This window comes from Neolamprologus multifasciatus, chromosome 18 (assembly GCF_963576455.1).
Source record: "Neolamprologus multifasciatus chromosome 18, fNeoMul1.2, whole genome shotgun sequence".
Lineage (NCBI taxonomy): Eukaryota > Metazoa > Chordata > Actinopteri > Cichliformes > Cichlidae > Neolamprologus > Neolamprologus multifasciatus.
Genome location: NC_140456.1, coordinates 25757778 through 25783315, shown reverse-complemented (window position 1 = coordinate 25783315; position 25538 = coordinate 25757778). Strand labels below are relative to the sequence as shown.

The following is a 25538-nucleotide window of genomic DNA, read 5'->3' as shown; positions in this document are numbered from 1 at the left end:
ATTGAGTCTAAAATCAAAACCTGCCTTAGCAAATCTGAGCCAAGAAAAAAAAAAACCCTCTTCCTCTCCTCTTTCTGCTTCATACTCACCCCAAAGGTGCCCTGGACTGCCTCCAGTAACAGTACGTCACATATAAACACCCAGATGCAGATTATGTTCTCGTTCAGAAGGTTTTAAAAGTCACGCCAGATGCTCACTATTTAACCCAGGGAGTTAACTCTTGCTGGGATATGGTCCAGAATAGTGTCTCCCACACACACACACACACACACACACACACACACACACACACACACACACACACACACACACACACACACCTGCAGGCAGGTAAAACACACAATGCAGCTTTGGCATATTAAATTACTGCTACAACAAACTCCAGACCATAAACAGCTTTTAAACTCTAAAACAAGAGCCCAAAGAAAAAGGCTGAGTTGTAAAAGGGTCGTTTTCAAAGGCTGAATATGAACACAAAGTAGCCAATACCAGAGCCTGTGATGCCTAATCGCTCAGTAACAGAATGGCAGCCTGGAGACAATAAAGCTGCGTCTTTATTGACCAATAACATTGCAAAATCAATGTTTAAGCTCAAAGAGATCCTATGGAGGATGCAAAAACAACAACAACAACAACAACAAAAATAACTAATAATGAAACCAGCGCCTTGAGCACATTTTTAAGTGAAAAAAACAAACAAAAAAAAACCAAGCTTATTCCCCACAAAATTGCAGCATGATACATCATAATGTGAATGGCAGTAGGGCGGTGATAGCTGTAGTATGCTCAGCACCTCATCTCACAATCAAAACTGCATCAGGTACCTCGTTCACATTCATTCTGAATGACAGCATCGGAGCAAATTGTGTCTGGCTTTAATCTTGGGAACATGTCTGGTGAATCCTGATGAAGCTGCGTCTTTGCTACAAGCTCTTTAGAAGCTCGTCTAATCAAAGCTGCTCCATGCTGCTAGCCTGCGGCTCCACTCTCGACAGCCCTCGGGGGGATTAAAGCTGATTTCCCTTTTGGCCAGAGTCACACTTGTGAGGGTCCAACTTGCTCTGGCGCAGGGTGAGAGTACTATCCTTGTCACTGACACTTTGCTTACTGTTGTTTGATGCTGGGCATGTCTCTGCGGCACCCTGGCTCATCTATCACAGTAACTGTGAATGGCGTATGGGGACAGCAGAGAAACAGAGGAAGGCTACTCCCCGCCTCCCCCTTCTTTCACTATATACTTAGTAATCTGCGCTAACGCTGTTCCCTGAATGGAGACCTTGTGTTCTGAGGCTCCAGATGGGCAAAAACAACACAGCGCACACTCTCCAGTGGGATTGAGCTGAAAACTATAAAACAAGCTGGGAAGACTGTGAGGACATTTCTGATTTTGTGCAAAAGGAGACTCAAATGTAAATGTTTTGATAGCACAGTATTTGACTGCCAAACTAGCAGCGCTAAATAATTAAGACTGTATTGTTGATTTTCTCCTTTCTTAAGCAATTTTCAGGTGCTTTAAATCCATAAAACTACACCAAAATTTTGGTAAAAACACTTATTTTAATTGCACATTGTGTATGTACAGCACAGTCTTGGACAACAAACCACACACTTGATGTAAACCAATCCAGCTGACAATGGATACAGGCCTGTTTTGTGGCAAGGAAATAGTACAAAACATCAAATGGAGGCGCTTAACTACACAGTTTATTTGCCTCGTACTCCATATAGTTTGGTTGTCTGGCACTGAAAGTTTGCAGGGCAGTGAGTATCCTGGTCACATCGGCACTGGACAGTTTGAGTCTGTGGCGGAGCAGGCAGGCGAACAGATCCACGTGAGGGGCCCCCGGAGGCGAGAGGCGGTTGACCCTGTAGCGCAGCTCCACCAGCTGCAGCAGGGCCGAGTCCTGCGATCCCTGAGTGTACGGGTAGTCTATCTGCAGAATCAAGTCCTGGATCGCCTCGGGGTCAAAGTGCACGCTGTAACCGAACAGCTGCATGCTGTTCACCTTCATGTAGCCGATGTTGTTGGAAGGCTCCACTTCCTCCAGAGGCTCATAGTACAGTGTCATGTTCCTGTTTCCTCCTGTCACTCCCACAGCGTCCCTGATATTACTCCTCAGGTAGAAATGAACCGTCTCAAAAAAGCTCTTCCATCTGTTTCCCAGAGTCAACGTCCAATTATAGCAGTCCAAGGGGATATCCAGCTTGGTCCGCTCCCAGTCGGGGTATCCGTGCTGACCTATCGGCATGGTCCAGCTCTCCGAATGGCTGCCCCCAAAGGGATTCACAAACAGCGACAGTGCTGGCTCAAAAGTGCTGTTTCTGGTGAGGCAAAATTGTAGCGTGAGTCCGAGGAGCATATGAACACGGTTGGACTTGACCCGGTTGCTCTTGAGCGTGAGCAGCATTCTTTTCCTCCACGAGGGATCAAACCAAGTGTTTACACGCACGTCGTTGCTCACAAACACAGCATGCAGGGTGATGCGCGGGTCACGCCGCTGGAGCAGGTAGCGCAGCTCCAAATCCTGCAGATCTCTGTCGCTCTCCAAACCCAGATAGGGGTCGGTGGGGTCAGGCACGGCTGACCGGCATACTCCCTGGGTCAGCGTGAAGCCGGGGTTACAGCTGGAACATCGAGTTCGGTTCTCTGTGGAACATGAGGCACAGCGGGGACCGTCACCCACCGAGCAGGGGATCAGACCCTGGCAAGGTGGATGGTTGTAGGGGCAGGAGCAGCTGCGGCTGTCATCGCTGTAAACACCAACCTGATTGTTCTCGCTGCAGTACAAGATGGAGAGAGCGTAGCTCAGCCAGAACTGCAGAGGCCTGAAGGAGAGACAACAAGTGTTTCAGTACAGCTTCAGGGATACTGCTGTATTGGTTATTATATAATAACTCATTTGTCTTTGTCACTTTGCATCTTTTTCATGTTTTTGTGATTATACAACAAAGAAAATGTTTTGCCTAAGAAGATTAATCAAGCTTTGCACAAACAATGTGTTGTTTTGATGTGCGGCAAAAAACAATTTGAGCCAAATTCGGGCTCAGCTGGAGTCATAACGGAAAATCGGATCAAAATGAATATTGTAATTTGCTGAATTCTCATTCTGTGGTGCAGACCCATGCCGCCACTCTTATTTCTATCTCAAGTTTAGACTACTTTTAGAAATATAGCCAGATAGGAACGCTTTTCAAAGAGCCCCATTATGTGTCTCACAGCATGAATTTGGAGATTTTATTATGTAGAATCAATAATGTCTTAAAAAAAGATTCTGTGAAACTGAACAAATCTTTGCAAGTAATAAAAGGCTGTGATCTTCAGGTCTTTGGGGGGCACGGCATCAAAAGAGGAAAAGCTCTAAAGATGATTCAGTGAACACAGTTCATTACTGCATCAAAATTCAATTCGATTTTATTTATAAAGCACCAAATCACAACAGCAGTCGCCTCAATGCACCTCAATGTAAGGTAAAGACTCTACAATAATAGAGAGAAAACCCCAGTAATCAAATGACTCCTTATTTGCAAGCACCTGGCAACAGTGGGAAGGAAAAACTCCCTTTCAACTTGAAGACATCTGCAGGAGAAACAGGCTCAGGGAGGCCAGGACCAGTTGAGAGTATGTAAGTAATGACTCTATTGTGCAATAAAAGTCATATATTAACAAGGTCAAGGGACCAAGGACAGAAGTCGGACAATTTCAGCCTGAACAGGTAACCGGCTAGTCCTTCACGCTCAACACATGTACAGCAGCAAGCAGATAGCCATGCTAACGCGTCATTAGGTAAAGACACAATGAGGAGGTGGTGACCTAAATCACCTTCACGCAGCTGAACATGAACATTTCAAAGAAGCAAACAAAGGCAAAGTGGACAAAGCTAAAGCTATCTTGAATTCTGAGTCAGCCACAAGCTAGCAGCCTCGATATGAGCAAAGGATCAATGCAGTTATTAGGAAAACTACAGAGACGAGTGAAAAAGAGAAAAGGGTAGATTTCCTCCTATCTTGTGATGCTATAAAGTGAATATGACCTTCTTTTTGGAAATTACCAAAGTTCTGTCTTATGAGCTACAAAGGAGAGTTACCACCTGGCATTTAATGAGCCCACAGTTCAAAAGTTGAAGAGGTTCACTGGTGATCGTGGCACAGGTGACTTGCACATCTGTGAAACTGCCATTACTGCTGAGCAATATATGCAGCCGTCTTTTCCAGGGACTGTCTTGCTGATTTTAGCACTCCATTCCTAATGTTGCTATAAAAGTTGTCTGTGTGCTGAAGCGAGATCTTCTGGAGCATTAAGAAATGAAACAATTAAATGTTGTTTCAGCAGTAGGGACACAGTTTACCTGGCTTCAAATTGAACAATGACAATATTTTTTTTATTTGCCAAAACCTTCGTACCATTTTCAGATAAATGTAGGTTTTTAATGAGTTTCAATGCTTGTGTCTTTATTTAAATCTTAACAGCATCTTGCTACTAACTTTTTGAAAACAGTGTAATTAAATTGAATGAAAGGACGCACACACACACACCAAGAAAAATAATCTTCCCAGTTATCCTAAACTACTATTGAATTTCTTTTTTACGAGCAGGAGTCTGATAAAGAGTGTAATTGGATTGTGGACTGAGGAGACAGTGTCTGTGTTTGAGTAGTACACTGATGGATCGTGTCATTTAGTTAATTTCCCTGCCAGAAATAGCTATCAACACAGAGTGTTCATGGGAGAGGCATAAATCTGACTGGAGTTATGACCAACGTGGTCTCTGATAGGGCTGCTCGAATAGTCCGTCCAAGTGGCAGTGCTGCTGATACAGCAGCTGTAACAGTAAAAAGAAAATATAGGAATTATATATAAGCAAACTATATTACTGTCCACGGCTTCTGATAAAAAAAAGAAAAGAAATGAGATGACATGAGAGGTTTAAAGACGCTGGATTGATTGTGATGTAGCTTGAACCTGCCGACGGTGAAACGTGGCCGTTTGGCCAGCTGGGATTCTGTTCGTCTTTCTGAGGCTGGAACAGAGAAGCCGCTTCCCTCCTGTCAGCACTTTTCACCTCACTCCACAACTACTTTTCCTCAAGTGCCTTCTAATAAGTACCGTCTCGCTCTGCTGCTTTCTTTCACCGCCTGGTGCATAAATCATTTTCATAATTATAACTTTTGGGGAGCACCTTGGCTTAACGGGCAGCAGCATAAATACTCCTCCCTCATGTTCCTTGCTTGCTTCTTACCTGGGCCTCTGCTGGATCATTTTGGGTTGTTTTCGGCACCTCTTGCTAAGGCTGAAGAGCTTGTTAGCGGTGCGGCGCGCTCTGGTGAGAAGCTGGTTGCTACTGGTCTCCAGCTGCCTGTATCGCTGTAGGAGGTTGGCATCCATCCTCCACAAGTGCTCCACGACAGATGTGTTTACAGCGAAATGGGTTGGCAGGTTCCCAACGAAGCTTTGGAACTCCTCTGGTAGGAAGGAGAACATGAATAAGTAAACTTTGCCTGTGGCCATAAACCGCAGGGTGACAATATTTAAAAAAACCCCACACAAACGCAACCATTCCTCATTGTTTGTCCCCGAAAATCAAACAACCCAAAAAGGAGAAATAACAGCTGCAAAGTGCGGCGTGTTTTGATCTTTTATGCCTCTTTTTTTCAGGAGGGAACAAATGATTTTCATATTCTATGCCACACCTGTTGTCAGAATAAGTCACTGTATACCTTTAAGGCAACAAGTCTTATTAGAGAAATTGCTGTTTCTGACATTATTAATATGAAAGGGAGACATTTTGCCGCGTTAACGAGAAACGAGCGGTGCCCCTGATTAAACTTCTTTGACATTTTTTGATGCCGGAGGAAACTTATATCATGAACTGTGTCACCTCTCAGTAGTACAAAAACACGAAGCAGTGCATCCTCTCTGCCATTCTCTTTATACGCCCTTTCTAATCTCAAAAGAATAGCTTTCTTCAAACATCTGAATAACCTACAGCACTGCGGTGTTTTGTGCTGTGGTACAGTGGGCTCTGTTTTTAAAGCCGCTGCTGATTTTGTGCCGATGCATATCTGTGTAACTGCAGGGTAAGTGTCAGTCAAAGCTGCTAACTTCCTCTGCGATGGTTTTGTGTTTACGGTAATTACAGTTTGAAAAAGAAAGCAATAGCACATTATTACGTGCTTGGACAGAGGCCAGGTTTTGTGCAATAGCTTGTTCCTTTGTTTATGTAGATACTTTTTTATGGGGGTTTTTGTGCACAGAGCTGAGAAAAATGATTGTTCGAATCAAGCAGTTCAGTAATTTCAGGTTTTATAGGCTGTTTTCCCATTGTGTCTAGTTAAATGGACGCAAGATGAGTGTCTCCCCATAGGGAATTACTGGCATTATTTTAAAGATATAATTTATGAAAATTGTACAATGAAGTAAATTTAATAGGAAACAATCAGCCTGGCTTTGTCTAAAAGTATTAGTATCTGTTTTAAGGACCTCTGCAGGTCACCAGTCAAATAATATCTTGTTTTTTGTGTTAAAACAACATGTAGTGGATTTAGAGGGTCGCTTGTGAGACTATTCCTAGACTAAAAAAATACAAATCATGTTTGATATTTCCTGTACATGTTTTTATGTTCACAGCACTTTGATGAGAACAGAGGGATTCAAAAGAAAAAGCACTAAGAGCAGCCCTGAGCAACTTGAGAGCATCAAAGCCGTCATTTGATTTGACACAATGACTGACAGGTCTCTTGATTTGAAGTCTGGCAGCTGTCAGAGTTTGACAGCTAAGAAAGGATTCTGAAAATAAAACAAGACTTTTGTTTTAGTTCTAAGACTAAACTTTAAAGTGTTTTGTTCTTGAGGGAAAAAAAATGACCGTAGTCCCAAAGCACGTAGTTTTGAGGAGGATTTTAAAAGCCACTGTTCCACCCGTGTGTTTTCTTTTTTTTTCGTGAAAGCACTTTTCAAGCTGACATTTTCAAGTCCCATTTTGAAGGAATTTCTGACTCACCAGATTCCTCAAACTCCTTGTAGGTCAGCCTCCAGGCGTCTCTGATGCGCAGCAGGTTGTTTTCCAGAGTGGCCAGGTCAGAGCGAGGACAGTTACACTGTGGGAAGTCCACGCTGCAGTCACACCAGCAGTCACTGTTCTTGCAAACGAACTGGCCCTCAGATTTGCAGCCAACGTAGTTGAGAGCTGCCTGAATGAAGTGGCTCCGCAAATAGCCTGGAAGGATGACCTGCAGCCCTGCGGAGCACCGCAGACGAGACACACGAGGGAAAAAATTAATAAACTATTAAACATGTGAAAGAGAGGCTGATTCATCCTCATAGAAAAAGCAGTCTGTGTAGCAAAAGTGAAAACATTTGAACACGTCTTGTTAGTTGCTGTAGTTTACTGTTGTCTAAAAATGATTAATCTTACATACATAATCCTGTGCTGTACTTCCAAGATAAACAAATATGTATTAATCCACCATTTAAAGCAGTCCTTTAGCCTGTTTGACTCAGCCTTTTCAGACGCTTACTTACTACTGGAAAGGAAAAATTAAAAAAATAACAAAAAAATAATAAAGTAGTTCTGTATTTTCAAAGATTTATATCTTTAGTATTAAACAGTGGATTATTGTAGATTGCAAGAAGGAAGTCGGAATGAACAAATATGTGAATGTTTTTTTTAATGGTTATGTTGATGCAGCCTTGCATCAAATGTATACCCGGAGCAAGAGGCAGGGTACACCTGGAACAGGATCTGTCAGGAACATTTAGTAGCTATGAATAAAAAAATAAATAATAATTGAAATAATAACTACTGTAGCTATTTAGCTTAGCTTAGGGAGGCAATAACAAGCTTGGCTATATGTAAAAACCTCCACAACTGGCAGCTAATCGTTGTCTCATTACTAACGAATGGTCATTTTTGACCAGCACACCAAAAAAGTACAAATGTTGAATAAAACATGCAAAATTGTATGCAGACGAATACAACTTATTTTATGTGCCGAAATCCTTTTTTTTTTTTTTGGATAAAAACATGGAGTCTTAGATCAGTCTGATCAAATTAACTATATTTTTCTGAAAAAAAAAACATGAGGGTTAATCACAAATGACTATTCTGCAAACTGTTTGAAGTCTAGATGAATCACGCGATGACCACAAATTCTGACTTCACCCTAACTCAAAGGCTCTGACTAATCCTAGATGGCTACCCAGGCGAGTGAAGCCTAGAATTTCCACTAGTGACCAGTCACCAGTGATAAGGTGATTCACGACAAGCAAATCGCTTTCTGTGTGGACAGCTCTTAACTGTCTGCAAAATGTGCATCTGCATCTTTAAATTCAAATGATCATGAATCAATGAAGCTTTCTAACGTGCGTTTAGCAGTGCGATGGCTGCAGTTACAGCCACACAGTGGTGATGTCTACCAAACATTAGTGTTACAATAGAGACTTACACATAACACTACACTTTCATTTTAATGTCTTTAAATACAGGATTTAATTTAGAGGGTAATAAAGAATTGGTTTTGGTTTAGAATTAATTTACTTGTACAATCGCATAATACTGTATTCTCAAATAAGTGCGCACGTTGTAGTTTACACTGTTATGTGTATGATTTACTCTTTGTTTTCTGAGTGACCTCAGTGGCAGCTGCTCCCACTCCCTTGGTTGATGAGCTAAGAGATGGGAAAAGAGGCGAAGCAAGCCTATATAAGACCTGCAAATTGGGTCATACCACAACTCTGGAACATGGGGGGGAAATGGAATTTGTTATGTTAGTTTCAGTTAGGGTTTGTTTGAGTTATTTGAGTTGAGTTGTTTGAGTTTGAGTCAGGAAGATCGTGAAGGACCTCAGACATCCCAACAACGGACTGTTCTCTCTGTTGAGGTCAGGAAAGCGATTCCGCTCCCTGAAGACCAACACAGAGAGACTGAGGAGGATCTTCTTCCCGCAGGCGATACGGTCTCTCAGTCACACCACCACACAATACTGACCCACACATATAGTTCTTACACACACACTGGACATTCTGGACATTGTTTTCACTTCATCACTTAAACCACTTTAAGCATATTTGCACTGCACAAGACACTATATAATGTGGATTGCACAACACTGGACATTATATTCCTCATTTCCAGTTAATACTTGTACAGCTGCTGTTATTGTGTGTGTATATATATATATATATATATATATATATATATATATATATATATATATATATATATATATATATTTATTTATTTATATTTCTTCATACATTCTTATATATTTCTATACTGTGTATTTTGTTGTACAGTTATTTTATTTTCAACTTTAATTTATATATTTTATCTTATTCTTTCCCAGTTAAATTTACCCTTCATTCTAATTTGTGTTGTATAGTTATCTCATTGTTAACTTAATTTTTATATTTTATTTTATTTTATTCCTTCCTGGTTAAATTTACCCTTTTTTATTTTCATATTTATTTCCTATCTTATTCATAGCCTTTTCTTTTTTCTTTAGGTCACGAGCAGTTGTCTAAGCATTTCACTGCATATCGTACTGTGTATGACTGTGTATGTGACAAATAAAAATTTGAATTTGAATTTGTTAGTAGTATTGTTGTCAGCTTTTAAGTAGAGTTCTGTTACTTTGACCTCTTTTATGGGCCCAAGATTTAGATTTTTCTGTATAATTTAACCAAGTTTGTTTTTGGGTAATTAAAAAAAACCTTGTTTTTGGACTTTAACCTGTGCTTGACTTTCCTTCACTGCTCGGTCCATCACAAGCAGTGAAAGTGAGCGTGTTTCAGTTTTTTAGTGTAGTTTTGGTGCTTAAACCCAACAAAACAGCAAGTAAACCTGAAGTAAACACTGAATAAAAGTGACATTTAAAGCACTTCCACATGATACTTCAGTTCAGGTCTTCTAATTAAAAAAAGCTACCCCCATTTGATCTGCCCGCTCATCTAGACTTTGTCCTTTTAAGTGGAAACATTCCTGCATGTCATTACATGATTCATTCAAATGGAAGGGACAAACGTCCAATACGATTATTTAGTTGGAGGACTTGGTGGTCATTATCATGGTTAGAGTTAGTCGGGGAACCCTTGGATATTCTGCTGATTTTTTCTCTGTTCTTTCCAACTGGAATGCAAGATAACCGGGTAAATACTTTGTATTCTGTCTGAGCTAATAAAAGGTTAATTAGTTTTGTGATTGCATTTCAGCAAATACCCTCTTTCAGTCTTCAGACAGTTTACCTACATGTAGCCAAAGCCCGCTCAAATTTTATTGAGCCAACAGAACGTGCTCTGCAGACGAACCACTGGCTCCCAAATCAATCTTAAGGTTAAAATTTACCCTGCAGCTGAATCTTGTTTTCAGGACTGTGAACCAACACGGAGCTGACTGTGTCCAGATTGTCATAGTTGCTGCATCCGAGCGGCCCGGTTCTTGTTTCAGTCACCTGGAAGCACACGAAGAGAAAACAGTGGTATGAGCGCTCGCTCGGTCAGCAGTCGCCCCCGTTTCCACCCCTCCATCTGCGTTAATAGGTAGAAAACAACTGATAATCTTGGTTCTGCATGGATTACTTGAATATTTTCTTTTTCTAAAGAAAAGTCAAAAGAACATAAAAAGCCCCATCAAAGATGCATTTTATGTCTTAAAGGAGCTTGGTATTCAATGAGTCATGGCGAAGTAACACTGAAAAGGTCTTCAATTAGAAAGCTTTCTCTCCTCACACAGAATAATTTGTTCTGATGTGAGAGAAGGAAATCAACTTCCCTCTGACTGAGAAACTTTAAACTGACTCACTTCTCCGCATCTCTAACAGTAAACAATCCCAATGTTAAAGCTAGAAATTCAAAAACACATACACGCATGTCGGGTATTTATATCTTGTGGGGACATCTAATTGACATAATGCTTTCCCTAGCCCCTTACCCCAACCCTAACCCTAACCATGAAACATGAATGCCTAACCATAACCATAACCCTAAACCTATAAACCAACTGTAACCCTGTCACTAAAACCACATTTTGAATCTCAAAAATGCCTTCAAACTTGCGGGGACCAGGAGTTTGGTCCCCACAAGTATAGTAAACTTCCAATTTTTGGTCCCCACAAAGTTAGGAATACACACACACACACACCTACACACACACACACACACACACTCCTTCCCATTTCTCACCGAATCTCTGTTACCATATGCGATTTTAATGCACGGCTATTTATCTCCTAAAATCTAGTGTTCATCTTCTTCTACTCTCCTCTCTTTCTCTCACGCTGATCTTCAGTCTGCCCAAACTCCACACCTGCTGCAAAATGGCAAATGAATTTATGTCAGGCTGGCTAAAAATTAATGGAATGATATCTTTAATCCATCAAGCTGATGCATAACCAGAGGAATGCGCTCTCATTTTGGGAGGGCACTTGTCTTCATCAGTGGCTACTCACTTTAGCGTCTACATTTGCCCCTTGGGCTGATTAATGCGCACACCCTAATAGCCACTTCAGACGATAAAATGGATGATTGGTGTTTCATACAACAGGACGCACAACCGCCCCTCGCTTCGCTCCCCTCTTTAAAGCTCGCCACAGAGTGCGGGGTAACTTAGAAAGCCTGCTTCGTGCAATACTGCTTGAAGAGTCACTTAATTAGGGTGTTATAGGTGGTCAGCTATAAACAGTCAGACGCTTCATTTTTCAAAATCTGCTGTTCCCGTTTTCCTCGCATGCTGAGAGATTTTCATGATAATAAACCACTGGTGAGGGGAAAAAACAGGAAAAACAAATTTGAAAGACTTAGTGCTACCCTGCAGTCACAACAGGTGAATCTCCTAAGTGTCAGGCCAATTCTGTAAATAAGCATTCGCTCTTAATCCTACCTGATTAAATAAGTTATGGGAGAAAAGTCCCTGAGCTGGTATTAAAGGATTTATTAGTGTAAGTTGTCTTCAAGTTGAGTTAGCCAAATGTCCTGAATTAAAACTTTCTTCTGCAACTGTGTCAGTAATCCTAGGAAACATCTGCAAGTTGATATTTAATTGTATATTATTTCATACTTTCATAACAATGCTTCATAGAACTGTGGTGAATTTAACTCCATTATATTTATTTTAACCATTTCATTTTTACCTTTAATCGTGATCATATATTAAAATACAGCAGCAAGGAAACTGATCAAAAACGAAGTTATTCTGTTGTTGAGAATAGAATAGAATAGAATAGAATAGCCCTTTATTGTCATTGTACATGTATAACAAATTGTAACTTGTTTTCTACGATTTTAGCAACATAGTACCTAATGAAATCAAATGATTTAGAGAATCTGGAGAAATCTCTGTGTGCAAGAAACAAGGCCCGAAATCAGTATTGGATACCTGTAACCTTTAGGCCTGTAGGCTGCACTGCACTAACAACAGGCCTGATTTTGCCATGGAAATCACTGCATGGGCTCAGGAACGATTCAAGGAAACATTGTCTGTGAACACAGTTCATTGTGCCATCCACAAATGCAGCAAAGACACAAAATGAGAACACAATCCAGAAATGTAGCCATCATGTATTCAATTCAATTCAATTTTATTTATATAGCGCCAAAACACAATAACAGTTGCCTCAAGGTGCTTTATATTGTAAGGTAAAAACCCTACAATTACACAAAGGAAACAGAGAAAACGCCAACAATCATATGACCCCTCATGAAGAAGTGCTTTGGCGACAGCGGAAAGGAAGAACTCCCTTTTAACAGGAAGAAATCTCCAGTAGAACCTGGCTCAGGGAGCGGCGGCCGTCTGCCACGACCTGTGTGGTCAGACGACTCAACACAGGAAATTCTTTTTGGAAAACATGGATGCCACATCATCATTGAAGAGGAGGGGGCTTGCACATCCGGAAAGATGCCATCAGTGTTTAAAAGGTATACGCTAGTTTTAGAACAACATATGCTTCCACCCAGATGATGTCTTTTTCAGGGAAGGCCTTACATATTTCAGCAAGACAATGCTAAACCACATACTGCATTTGTTACAACAGCATGGCTTCACAGTAGAAGAGTCCTGAACTGGCCGACCTGCAGTCCAGACCTCTCACCAGCTAAAAACATCTGGCATTCATAACGAGCTAATATTTTTCTTAAAATGATACATTTTTCTCAATTTAAACATCTGACATGTTTTCTATGTTCTATCATGAATAAAATGCGGGTTTGAGAGATTTGCATATCATAGCATTCTGTTTTTTCTTTCCATTTTAAAGAGACTTTTTCAGTGTGTTTGTTTGCATTCAGCATATCTAAGATCATGTAGGCATGTAAGCATATGCTACAAATGACTAGGTCAAAGTGGGAATACTACAACACGGGGTTACATGGATACTGTAACTTAAAAGGAAACTAAAGAAAAAAAACACTGCCTTAAAAAACCCCAGTATTTCACTGGTCCATACTGACCCACGCTGGGTCAATTTAAGCCAGGCGACGAACACAGAAGTTATTTTCTTTCTCCCCAAAGTCATTCCCCGAAGCCACGTTCAGTTTAACAGAAACCAAAAACCCACCCAGCCCGACTCCGAGCTTCATATCAGGCTTTCCCTCATGCAAATGCTTGAGGCTAACAAACCGCAAGGCAGGAGAACAACACGGCTACCTTCAGGCAGTGAATGTCTGGCGTTTCATTTCCCAGCAGATTGCTGCTGTATTTACAATTTCCCTCCTTCAACATACCCGTATGGCAGTGGATGCGATTTGGAGGTGGTGTAGCCTCCGCAGGGTGCTCTCTCTGTCTGTGAAGTAGGAAGCAGCCAGCTGGTGGAGAGTTTCCAGGGTCACGGTCCCTGTAGTATTTGAGTTCCTGTTGCTGCCCCGGCTGCCCTTGCCCCCTGAGGGCGAAGACTCCTGGCTGAGCTTCCTTTTGTCCACAAATATTGTCAAAGACTCCTCCCCTGGTAACATTTAGGCAGAGGGATGAGAGGTTCATTAGCTCCAGCAGAACGCCACTAATCACCTTTCATTAGTATCTTTTCAGACTAGATAGAAAAGCACAGTAGTCATTAAGTACTGTGGGGGAACTGATGGTTTGGATGATTAGAGGAAAAGGCACAGGCAAGGTCTCTGCATCTATTAAACTCCTGGTGAATAAAGAGAGCTCACTCACCATCGTTAATCAGATTTCCTTAATTATTTCAATTATTTTAATTACGACAGAAAAGAATGACTTGGAAAACAAAATCAGAACCCAGGTCAGCGCCGGGCTGTTCTTAAAGATGAATTCTATATAACGGTCAAATCACCAGCAGTGAGAAGCAAAATAGACACGTTTGATTAAGTATACGATTTATAGATTCACGTGCACTTTGGAAAGTCAGCCCTGATAATGAAAATGGCAGTCTTTTTGTGATGCCGTTGAACTTCCTACCCTAGTAGTTAATTTCTTTCTGCAACTCACCTCATCTTCCTCCTGTTATATTTTCCCAGGTCTTTCTCTCCTATAGTATCTGAACGACGTTCACCAGAGAACAGATTTGAAAATAGCTGCATTCACTACTGAGTCAAGAGGACATTATAAATTCTTTTACTTTCCCTCAAAAGCGACTCAGGTTTGAGCCAGATGAGGAATGAGTGCCTTTTGAAGGGAGCTGCAGGTGCTCTTCAGCGAACCTTAACAACATGCCTTAACTGTCACAGCAGGTCTGAGTCACTTTATCAGTACTTACTTTATTGGCGCTGTTCTCCAACTGTTTCCTCACCACTAGCGCTCGAAAAGCATCACTCCGTGCGGCGTGACCTTTGTAAATTCGAAAGCTTCTGCGATAATTTGTATTTAAACTTGCAGGGAAATAAAGCTCTTCGAATTAAATTTAATTAAACTGTCAGCGCAGCTGAACCTCTGTAAGGAGAGTACGCTGTCAGTGTATATGAATACGCCCACCTCCAGTCAAACAAGGATCAATACAAATGTTCCTTATAATGAGCCAGACTGTTAGTCTTTCTTATTTCCCTACAGATGGGATTATATGTGCCTCAGAAGAGCCACGTCAGTTTAACCTGCCCTCACCTCCCCCATATAAAATATTCAATCATCCATCTGATTCTGTTTCTGCTCATGTCTGGTTTCCAACCAGGCAGCTGTCCTCACCTATGAAGATGTTAAAAAGATGTTAAAAGATGTGGCTAAAAAAGCCCTGTGAAAACGTGGCATCTTATCTCATCTTATGCTCTTAAAAATCATCTAGAAAGGTGATGAGCATTTTTCTTTTTCCAAAATGACACAAAACTGTTGCGCTGTTAAATCACACGTTTACGTTTTCTGATCTGGCCCTGCTTTGGTGAAGGCTAAGAATCGTTTTCGTTCAGTTTGGTCTGCTGACATCGTCTTAACTCTGAACACTGCTATAGCCGAGTATTACAGCAACAGTTATATGAAACGAGTCACACTGATCAAGCATCCCTTGTGGCAGGTGGTTATCAAAACTCTTACATGCGATGATTGCAAAAATAACAAGCAAACAGTCTTATGCTTTGAAGATCCACATTTTGTTGATGCATCTATCCGCTCTGACCTCTGAGACAATGCGTCCTGCAGACTACAGTGCTGCCAAAAAAAAAATCTAATAACAGTTCACCTGAACTTGAACTCATTCAGTTTTTGAGCGATGTAGCTGATGTTCGTAGGTGGTAAAGGTGACTCTGGGTAAAACAGACGTCTGGTACATGAAGTGTTGATAGTGTTTATTTTATCAGGAAGCTTCTATATTGCCTTTTAGGAGGACCATTTGCGCAGTATAAACTGGGTTTCAGTCTATCTGACAAGAACTTCTCAAAGCACTGGGAATTGTGACTTGTGTGACGTTGTTATACATCAACAACACTTTGCGACTATTGCATCTTTGTGGGTGGGTTTCATGACAAAATTCTAATAATTTTGTAGACACTAACAGACAGAGTGCATGGCCAGTGTTGGTTTTCGACCAGTTGCTGTATTTTGGGGCGTAAGAGAAAACTGCCAGCTACTGTTTTTTAGCCAAATACTTCCCTCAAATCAGTGCCGTTCATTTACAGCATGCTCTGTGATAGCAGTTAGCTTAAGAAAAGAAGAGAAAAACTAATTGCTTATAAATGACAGCATTTCACAGCAGTGACAAACCTCTGTTCACGGAGCCGTGCCGGTTTGACAGCTAAACAAAAATATCATATCTGTCGATCTCCCGCCTCCCACGAATCACTTGTTGTACGCTAATCTGGGGCGATTTGATTCCTTTTTGTATGCCAAAAAACACTGATCCAGAAAAATCATTACATGCTTTGTTGCTTCAAAAGCAGCAGACAGTAAAAAAATCAGTGCCCCATATGCTAGAAAAAAAATGAACAAAAATCACATTAGAGGCTATGTGGATCAGGCTCGCTTTGAAGCTCAGACTACCCTACTGTACCTCCCAGAGTGGCGGAGAGGAGAAAGTGGGTGCCGTATTTCTTGATTAGACTCTCTGTAATCATCTGAAGGGTCGGTCTCCTCCCCAACTGCCGGATGGCGTGCACAAAGTCAGGGTCGAGGGGCAAAGCCAAACCCCTGCTGCCACCAAAATTGTCCAGCTTCTCCACAGCCAGGCTGTTCACCTTCCATCGACCAAATTCCCTAGAAACACCACACACACACACACACACACAGAGGTTTGCTCACTCTGTTAAGGTCTTTAATTGTGTGTAAGGCCCCGGGCTGCTATTTAACAAGCTGCGTTGAGAGGAAAGCAATATTTGAAAGTGTGTTACCCTCACTGAGGCACACGCTGCTATATACTTATGGCTCACATACATGGTGGACACAGAGGAAGCAGTAACGCCAAGCAATGAAGCTGTAATCCTCAGCGGAGCTTAACAATATGCCTCTGATGTACAAGAAACTACCCTGAAAAACCTTTTTTCTATTTTCTTTACTTAAGGGATTATACGGCAAGTAGTGATTGAATGTTTATCGACTGTCAGATTTTTACCTGGCAACTGTAAAAAAGGATGTTATATAAGACAGCTGTTTCTTTCTTCTTTTTTGGCCTTAAATGCTCTCATTTGATACTCATGTAACAGTATTTATTATATAAGAGTGGATACATTATATAGATTGTTGCAATACTGCAACAATCTGTTCTGCTACTAGCACTGGGTTTAGCAGCTATGATTTAACCATTCAATCTGCACTTTAATAGAGCTATTAGAGCTCTGTCAACTTGCTAACTAGTTTTCATGCACTTTTAATCCAAGCAAGAAGGTTTATTTTTCTGTTTTTTTTTTTTTTTATGGCAACCCGAGGCCTTAGGCTGTGGACAGCAGCCTGTTAGCGGATTTAAAAAACAAGACATAGTGTGCACATTTGTCTTAATCTTTGGACATAAGTTGCTGGCTGTACAGCAAAAATATTTGGAGTGCAAATATATCACTGATCTCAACAGATTACCAGCACTCATTCTCAGAACCATAAAGTAAAAAATAATGGATCAGGCTGACAAAAAAATAAAAATATGAATAGATTGCTTTTCAACCTGCCTATTTGTTAAATCTTAAAAGCTTGTAGATCACTCTGGCTCAAAAGTAATAGTAATGCAGCACAGATTTATCCTCATGTTCCTCCGAAAATCAAACGTGTGGATACCCTCCCCCTCCCCCGTGTATAAATGCACCAGGTTGAGAATCACTGTTACGGTTGACCGATGTCAGCTTTGAGTAACCTGCGCCTGGATACAACAAAACTCGTTGGGTTCCAAAGTGGCAACCCCCACAGCATCAGGAGAGGTGCAAAAAGAAAGAAAGAAAGAAAGAAAATAAAGCCCCACGACATCAGCTGCCATGATTTGTCACCCCGTGCCCTTTAGACGCGAGCCTCGCTGAACTCTAGATACTCACAAACCCTCGCTCTCCATTCCCCACACAGCCCCTCCCTCTGCAGCGTCAGATAACATCCACCTCTCCCACAGTGCTTGCCTGCTGCTCTGTGTACCTCCCTCTCCTTCTGGGAGGTCATCAAATCACTGCCATGAGAAAAATGATCGGCAAAGAAATAATTGGGGGAACCGGGACTGTGTGGAGTGTGTCATTACGGCCAATCATCGTAACGAGGGGACAGGATGAGTGTCTGTCTCTGGTGGACAGATGGATATTGCAGATCTAGCCCAGGGTTAGCCTACAGCTACTCCATCAGCATGCACTGGTGGAAAAACAGAAGCGCTGTAGGAATGGGCTGGCTTATATAAACATGGAGGCTTACTGTACGCATAGAAAGCAATCAGAAAGTGATGAAAACACTTTATTGGGGGGGGGGGGGGGGGTTGAAACTATACAGGAGCAGCTGTGGGGGGGGGGGGGGAGCTAGCTGACAGCGTAATCGCATGCTTTGCTTCCACATGACTGACAGCCACGTGAGCTTTAGTATGGTGTGCAGCTATTACAGAGGTCAGAGCAGAACTGCAATTTAAATCCCCCGGCACTTTAACAAGCACACCTATAGAAAATATGAAGTGTCTACAGCATTGTAGGGAGTGCATAAAATACAGTTATTATACATTTTTCTGAAAAAATGCCTTCAGTGTTCCCACAGTTTATTAAATGCCCTCCCTTATCTCTAAACCATTAAATAAGTCACATTAGGCAGAGAGGATGAAAACTGCTTTAAAAAGACTCTCCTGTCAGTTATCATCTTGTTACAGCAGGTTTTTTTTTTTTTTTTTATCTCAGTTAGAGTCATCCTTAAAATCCTTAATCCCTAATCCTAAAACCAGCCTTTGGCTTAAAAAATGTGAGCAAGGCATCTGAGAGGATACAGGGCTGACTGCTGTAGGGTGAAAGACCCTTAAGAGGTGAGATGTCAGCCAGTTATTACCAGTGATGAGTGCCTTTCCAGTCCAAGCTGTCTGATTTCCAGTAATTACTGGAAACAAGGAGGCTCAAGTCAGAGGACTCTTGGGACATTGTCACACCGGGTCCATTGAAAAAACACAGGTGTCACGACGAGATAAACACCAGAGTCTTAAAGATTTCTGGGAAAAGATAATGGAGCGATTGATTTATAGCACAGCTAAAGATGCACACAAAGTCTTTCTTTCACTTTGCTAAACCCTTGGCGATTTTCTTCTTCTTTTTGCCACAGAAATGAAAATTTCTCCTCAAATCGACCCCGCAGGACTGCAGGGACAGTGACAAAATATCAACACACACGGGTCCCCCACACGAATTATAAACACAAAATATAATTCAGACCTTTTTACTGCACGTCTGCAACTCAAACCCCCGAGCCATAAAGGGAATGATCGATAAATACCTAAAAGTTCAACCAGAGCAGAAATATATTGCTTTAGGAAAAGTTTCTGGAAAGGCAGCAACGTGCAGCTAGCAGATACTGCAGGAAGTCCCTGAAGGGATGAAGCTCGACTGTTCACGCACAATCCATGGCATTAACTCTTGCTGCAGGGGTCATTTAGAAACACCAGCAACAGCAAAAGGCACCAGGTTAAAAAGAAGAAGATAATAAAGAAACAAAGCAAAAGAAAGGAATAAATGCCTGCTGTTATTCGGATGACAGATGAGCTTTCAGCAGGAAAGGGCCCTCTGCATGCTTACAGCAGTTCTTCTGATTTGCTCATCAGCTTGCAACTAATTTGGTGCAGGTGCGGTACCTGTGAGAGCAATCCTGAGAGTGTGCAGGATTGCATTCCACACACACTACAGCAGCTGCTGTCACTGATAAGTTGCTCTCTTGCTGAAATTGCTCATCAGTAAAATTATCCAGTAACACGTCTGGAATAAATAAAAAAAAGGCAAGTAGCCTACTTATAATCCATACCTGAAACTCTCTCACACACAAAACATTACACGCGTTAAACACACACACACACTTCTCACCTATAGATCTTGTATCTGGTGCTGAAGCCCTGCTGGTACCTCTCCGCAGCCTCTGTGTACTCCAGGGACTGCTGGAAGGGGCCCTTATCCGACAGCAGCCAGCCCAGGGAGCCGGGGGAGCCGTCGCCTCGTCCGGCGGCTGCGGCTCCAGTGGCGGTGGCGGCCCTGGAGGTCCAGCAACAGCACCAGCAGAGCCAGAGGCTGAGAGCTGCCCCCTCCCATAGCAGAGACAGCCGCTTATGACTGATTCTCTGACAGCTCATGCTTCACCCAGCGACACCTCATTCTCTCCAGACTGAGAGGAGAGGACAGATAATCAGGGCTGAAAAGTAGCGCGTCACGCTGATCTGGAGGTTTGTCGGAAAAATTATTTCAAAGCAGTGACACCTCAGAGTTAATGAACAAGAAATAATAGCAATTAAACGTTTTTCCTTCTCCTCCTCCTTCTGCCGAAGACACACTCACCTGATTTGCAATAAGAACCAAAAGGATGCGCCCGAAGATGAACTCCTGCGATCTCGCCACAGCCAAGAATAAAAGCTCTCCGAATCAGCGATCCGACACAATGAATGAATTCGTAATGTGTCCTCTCTTCACAGAGAGCTACTCCAACTTGGGTATTTTTCTGCTCCCGCCCAACTTTTTTTCTCTCTTTTCTTTTTTTTTTTTTTATTTCGGAAGACGTTGCTCCAGCATCCGCGCATCCGTCCTCTCCTCGGTGAGAAGTTGAAGCGGCGGAGGCGGTGAGACGGCGGAGTTCATTGCGAGGACGTCCGTGCGGTCACAGATAGTTCCAGAGGTTGAACGCGGAGGGGTGGGGGGGCAGATTTAAACAGAGTGAGTGGGACACCCTGTAGCTCTGTTTGATCGCTAAATTGTCTGTTTAAGAAGATTTAAAAGAAAAAGACAAATCTTGACAGACGCTGTAGGCGCTTATATCCCCTCTTTGCTGTGTGAGCTGGTGGATGAATGAGTGCCTGCTTCAACAAAGAGACCTTTTCTTCCCTATTTTTTTTTCCAAGAGAGATAGCAAGAGGGCGAGCAAGTGCATCATGATGAGGCTGGCAGGGTAATATATACAGTATGATCACTGAGTGTACTTAAGTTTGGAGATGAGTGGAGTGATGATGCATCAGGACTGCATCCATCACTCACCATTATCTTCACTTTATTCATTATTATTTCCCATCACAGCTTGTCTCTCCCTGGGTGAATATTGCCCATTAAAGGTCTTTAACGGAGTCTGATAATAGGCTAATTATCTCGCGGTGTTTCTTTTGTCCCCCCCCCCCCCTTCCCTTTACTAGTCCTGTGCCACAGCTTCAGGGCCTGCAGCTTGCATGACTAAATGGCACACACACTTGCACGTTGCTGGGTTTGCCGGGGAGAATAATTACAGGCTATTATCGGGGAGCAGGTTTCCTGGGTTGTGTGATTCCGGTTCAGGGGTACACTCGCTATTCCACACCAAGCATCATAATTTGGGGAAAAAAAATACAGCTTCTCCAACAAAAATGGACGTTTCATTTCCAGAAGAAGGAGAGGAAATGTTCGACCTGTGGCTTGCAAAATAATTATATTTTGAATGTTCAAACCATTTGCGAATGAACGCGAGATTTTTTTTAATGATGGTTTTTCTTTTATGGGACATGGAGCTTTTGATCCTCCCCCTTTTTCGGGGGATCCGGTCACCTTTAGGGTGGGGTAAACACTGTGCCTGTGTAGCACAAAGTGGTGCTCATCTACAGTGCTGAGAAGTAGTCTGACATTTTCATTTCTACCTTAAAAATAAAAATACAATAAAGCGTGCATGTTTCTGAATTGCTATTTACTATGTACAGACCAGATATAGATGATATTTCCAACTTTCTTTGCTAAGCAAATACAATAAAGATAAAATGAAACTTAAGTTTACTCTAATGGTCTCCTGTGTTATCATGTGATAGTCTTTATATTCTGCCTCATTCTTTTTGATTTCTCTGTTATTTCTTCCGCTCTTCTTTCTGGTTTCCACTTTTCGCTTTCAGTTTGGATGCATTCATAGAATAGCATGACTTTTTTTTAAAGCCACATATAACAGTTTTAGTGATTTTCATCCAGTTCTAACACATATACAGTTTCACCTCACACCATATTTTCCCCCTGTGCAAAATGAAAAATACAAAAACTCAATTTCTCAGACTCATACTGCTGCTTCATTTTCTTTGTAGTAGTTTCTATCAAATTCACCAAAATCTGCAAAGCTTGCAACTTTCTGTGACTTGTACCTTTCCCTCATGAGTATGCTGTTAGACAGGGTAACCTTCTTCTGACTACAATAAAAAACCTTCCCTTCATATACATTGGGTAAAAGCCAGACTTTAGAAAAGTGCATGTCAGTTGATCCAGAAGTACTGACAGGGACTAGAAAGAGACTGGGTTCCCTTCATTGGCTCCTGTTAGCTTCAGAATTGGGATTAAAATCCTTCTCACAACGTCTTGACTAATAGCCTTCATCCCATCTTAACCTTGCAGCACCATATAACCCGAACAGAGCACTTTTCTCTCATACTGCTGGTTTACTGGTGGTTCCAGGGATATTTAAAAGTAGAATGGGAGGTAGTTTTCGGTTTTCAGGCCCCTCTTCTGTGGAACCAGCTCCCAGTTTGGATTTGGGACAGACACCCTCTCTACTTTTAAGATTAGGCTTAAAACTTCCCTTTTTGATTAAGCTTATAGTCAGGGCTGAATCAGCTGACTCTAAACTCTTCCTTAGTTATGCTGTAATAGGCTCAGGCTGCTGAGGGCTTCCCATGATGCGTGTTTTCTTCCTTTCTTCTCACTCTATATGTGTTTAACCATCCCTTTGAGTCATTAGTTATTATTAATTTCTGGCTCTTTTCCACAGAGCGACCCAACTGGTTAGAGCAGATGGCCGCCACGCCATGACTGTCTCCAAGCGCTTGCTCATAGGGGGTCGTCTGATTGTTGGGGTTTTGTAGGGTCGTTACCTTACAATATGAAGGGCTTTGAGGTGACTGCTGTTGTCATTTGGCTCTGTATGAATAAAATTAAATTGAATTTGATTGGTTCGAATTGAATTTAGTCGTCCAGAATCAGTGAAAATGTGGGACAGTGTCTCAAGGACAGGAGGATGGTCCCACATAAAGGGAGACATCTGTTAGCCCTTCTAGTCACGCTTGCAGCATCATCACAACTACCTCCCGCACAAGATTTTCACAAAGCTTAATGAACTGAGAGGAGCCGCTGCTGTAAACCAATTATTAAATCAAATTAAGAGGAAAAAGCGGGATATCAGTTCTTTCTGTTTGAGTATTGGTGTCGACAGGTGCAGGAAATTATCTCTAATTAGACTCTCATGTCTCCTCTTCAGGGCCACAACAATAAAAAGCAGATAAATTCCAGAGCGAGCCTACATCACGCTCGCCACTAGATACCTTTGTCTCATCTTGTCACCCTGTTTGTCATCCTCACTAAAAAAAGCCTGATTGACATCTGTTAAATGGGCTGCAAGGAGAGTCTGTTAACAATGATGGGGTTAAATCAATAGTCTGCTTCAATTGATTTCCCTTTTTCTTTAATGTTGTTAGGCAAGCACTCCTAGGATGTCAGGGGATGCTCTTTTTTCTTTTTTTACTCCCTTTTTCAAACTCAAAGGAAGACAGTTTTTCAATTCAGTAACAAGGGGTTACATCTTTAAAGCCTAAATGGTTTTAGTCACTGTAAGTGCCGCTGACAGACATCTGGACCGTCTCAATCAACTGAAATGCTTTGAAATTTAAAGCAGCAGATAGTTTTCTTGTAATCTGCCAACAGGGGGATTTGCCTCCCCAGGTAGTCGACTGTTGCATTCGGGACATCTGTAATGATAGTGAAGACGGTGTTTGATGGTGCAACAAAAGAAATACATTAAATATTCCAACAAGGAATTTGTGTGGAGAGGGAATATGAGAATTGAAAAAGACTAAATGAGCTTTTCCCCTCAGGGCTACAGACTGTTATAGTCTGCTGAAATCTGGGTCTTTGTTGTCTGTGTGTGGTGTAATTGAAAAGTTCCAGCCCCTGTTTCTTCCTCTGTCTTTCACACTCTTATTCTTTCCCCTCTCTATGCCCACTTCCCTTCCACCAGCCCAAATCAGCGGTCTTTCTTTTTGTCTTACAGCGTCTTCGCTTTTCGCCTCTCCATTTGAACTGTCTGTCATGTCTTGTTTGACTCATTCCCCCCCCCCCCCCCCCCCCTCCTCGGCCGCCTGCTGACTTTTAGGACAAATGTGGATGATTTTGATCATTCGCGCCTCAACCATCCGCTGAATCAGGCTCCTCCAGCGGATGAGAAGAGGGCGGAGAACATCACAATTGTCCAGGAAGATGATGTGAAAGGCCTTGACATGGCAGTGGTGGTGTTAATAGGCAGTGCCTGAAAACAAACGCTTCTATAGACGGCTGACATCTGATGTGCCAAAGTAAGTACAAGTCAAGAATGACATTGTGATTTCCTCCCACATTGGGAAGTGAGGGAAAAAGAGTTCCAATGCAGCAGATGAAGGCGTTGGCATAAAGCATGTGTGTGTCTGTGTGCATGCAAAATCATCTCTGTTGAAATAACATAAAAAATGATTAATTTTACTCAAGAGCTCCGGCGTTCAGCAATGAGTTGTGCACACTTGTCTGTCTTTGAACAGATAACACGCCGTAGACTCCCGCCTGACTAGAAAAGTGTTTTACTGAATAATTACTTTTGCTGCACCTTTTATTCCGAAAGAATGAATTGTAGTTGATGAGCATGGTGTAAAGCATGGATACACCTGGTGCTGTGCACTCATTGTTCTTTGAAATTCTCTCCAAAATGGAATGGCAAAGTAACTTGGCAGGTGCTGAATGTGAAAGTGCAAACAAAATGGAATGGATGATGATGAGGTCTCGCCTTTGCTATTTAACTCTGGAGCGAAGACAGCGATTGGACCGAAACCTCTCTAGTGTGAGTAATTGGACAGGCATTACAGGAAAGATGTTTGGAAACGAAACAGCAAATGCCCCCACGCTTTTGTGGGAGGGCGCGGGGTCTGCGGCACATTAGCAACTGTTTCAGCACATTAACGCTGAGATTTATTAATATAAATGAATTCAGCTTTGATTAGCTTGCCTGTTATAGCCGTTTGATTTTTTAAGCATTTTTGTCAGTTGCCATTTCCCTTACTGGAAGCTGAAGCGGCGGGCTAAACAAGAAGTGGTAAGTGCAGATAGATGTGGAAGAAAATTGGTCCTATCCCAGGTTTGGTTCAGCGCTTGGCAGCTCTCTTGGTTATTCAGGTCAGGAAACATACATGTCCGAGGCTTTGTCAAAGCCTTGGCTTCTGTGGCCCAGCTGCTATTTTTGCTTCTTCCCTGTACATGCCCTATCATTCTTGAGTCGCACTGGAGCATTGGATGGCTGACCTAGAATACTGAAAGCCTGTCACACAACAGGACACGAGCAGCTGTGTAGAGAAAAGTAACTAAACAGTAACACCACTCAGGAAGTAAAAGTGCTTCACCATCCATTAAATGGCGTCATGATAGCAGCACTAATGAATGCACTTGATGATGATTGCCTTTGAACATTGCACATATATGCAAAAATGTACTTCATAGCCTTGCTGGGTAATTATTGAGTGCTCCAATTTAATCCA

At 42.0% G+C, this 25538-nt stretch overlaps 1 protein-coding gene across 2 annotated transcripts; it reads right to left on the bottom strand.

Annotated features, from left to right (window-relative positions):
* Window positions 1-692: 692 nt before the first annotated feature.
* On the bottom strand, window positions 693-20925 carry LOC146498103 (BMP/retinoic acid-inducible neural-specific protein 3-like). 2 transcript variants are annotated; one of them, XM_085141386.1, is made up of 8 exons: window positions 20335-20925; window positions 19870-20216; window positions 16416-16618; window positions 13711-13928; window positions 10340-10445; window positions 6998-7234; window positions 5237-5459; window positions 693-2826 (listed from the first exon to the last, which is right to left on the bottom strand). In XM_085141386.1, the coding sequence occupies exons 2-8, from the start codon at window positions 20130-20132 to the stop codon at window positions 1692-1694; spliced, it is 2385 nt and encodes a 794-aa protein (XP_084997512.1). In that variant the 5' UTR covers window positions 20133-20216; window positions 20335-20925; the 3' UTR covers window positions 693-1691. The 2 variants fall into 2 exon arrangements, with proteins under 2 accessions (XP_084997512.1, XP_084997511.1); XM_085141385.1 differs by having other exon boundaries at window positions 19870-20164.
* Window positions 20926-25538: the final 4613 nt, after the last annotated feature.

Bases quoted from the DNA above. Each gene is read 5' to 3' on its own strand.
- LOC146498103 (XM_085141386.1), bottom strand. From the start codon at position 20,132: ATGAGCTGTCAGAGAATCAGTCATAAGCGGCTGTCTCTGCTATGGGAG. The intron at 13,929-16,415 runs GTACAGTAGGGT...AAATGTTACCAG, and splicing joins CCTCTCCGCCACTCTGGGAG to GGGAGGAGTCTTTGACAATA. The intron at 7,235-10,339 runs GTAAATTTTAAC...GGTGCTCCGCAG, and splicing joins AAACAAGATTCAGCTGCAGG to GGCTGCAGGTCATCCTTCCA.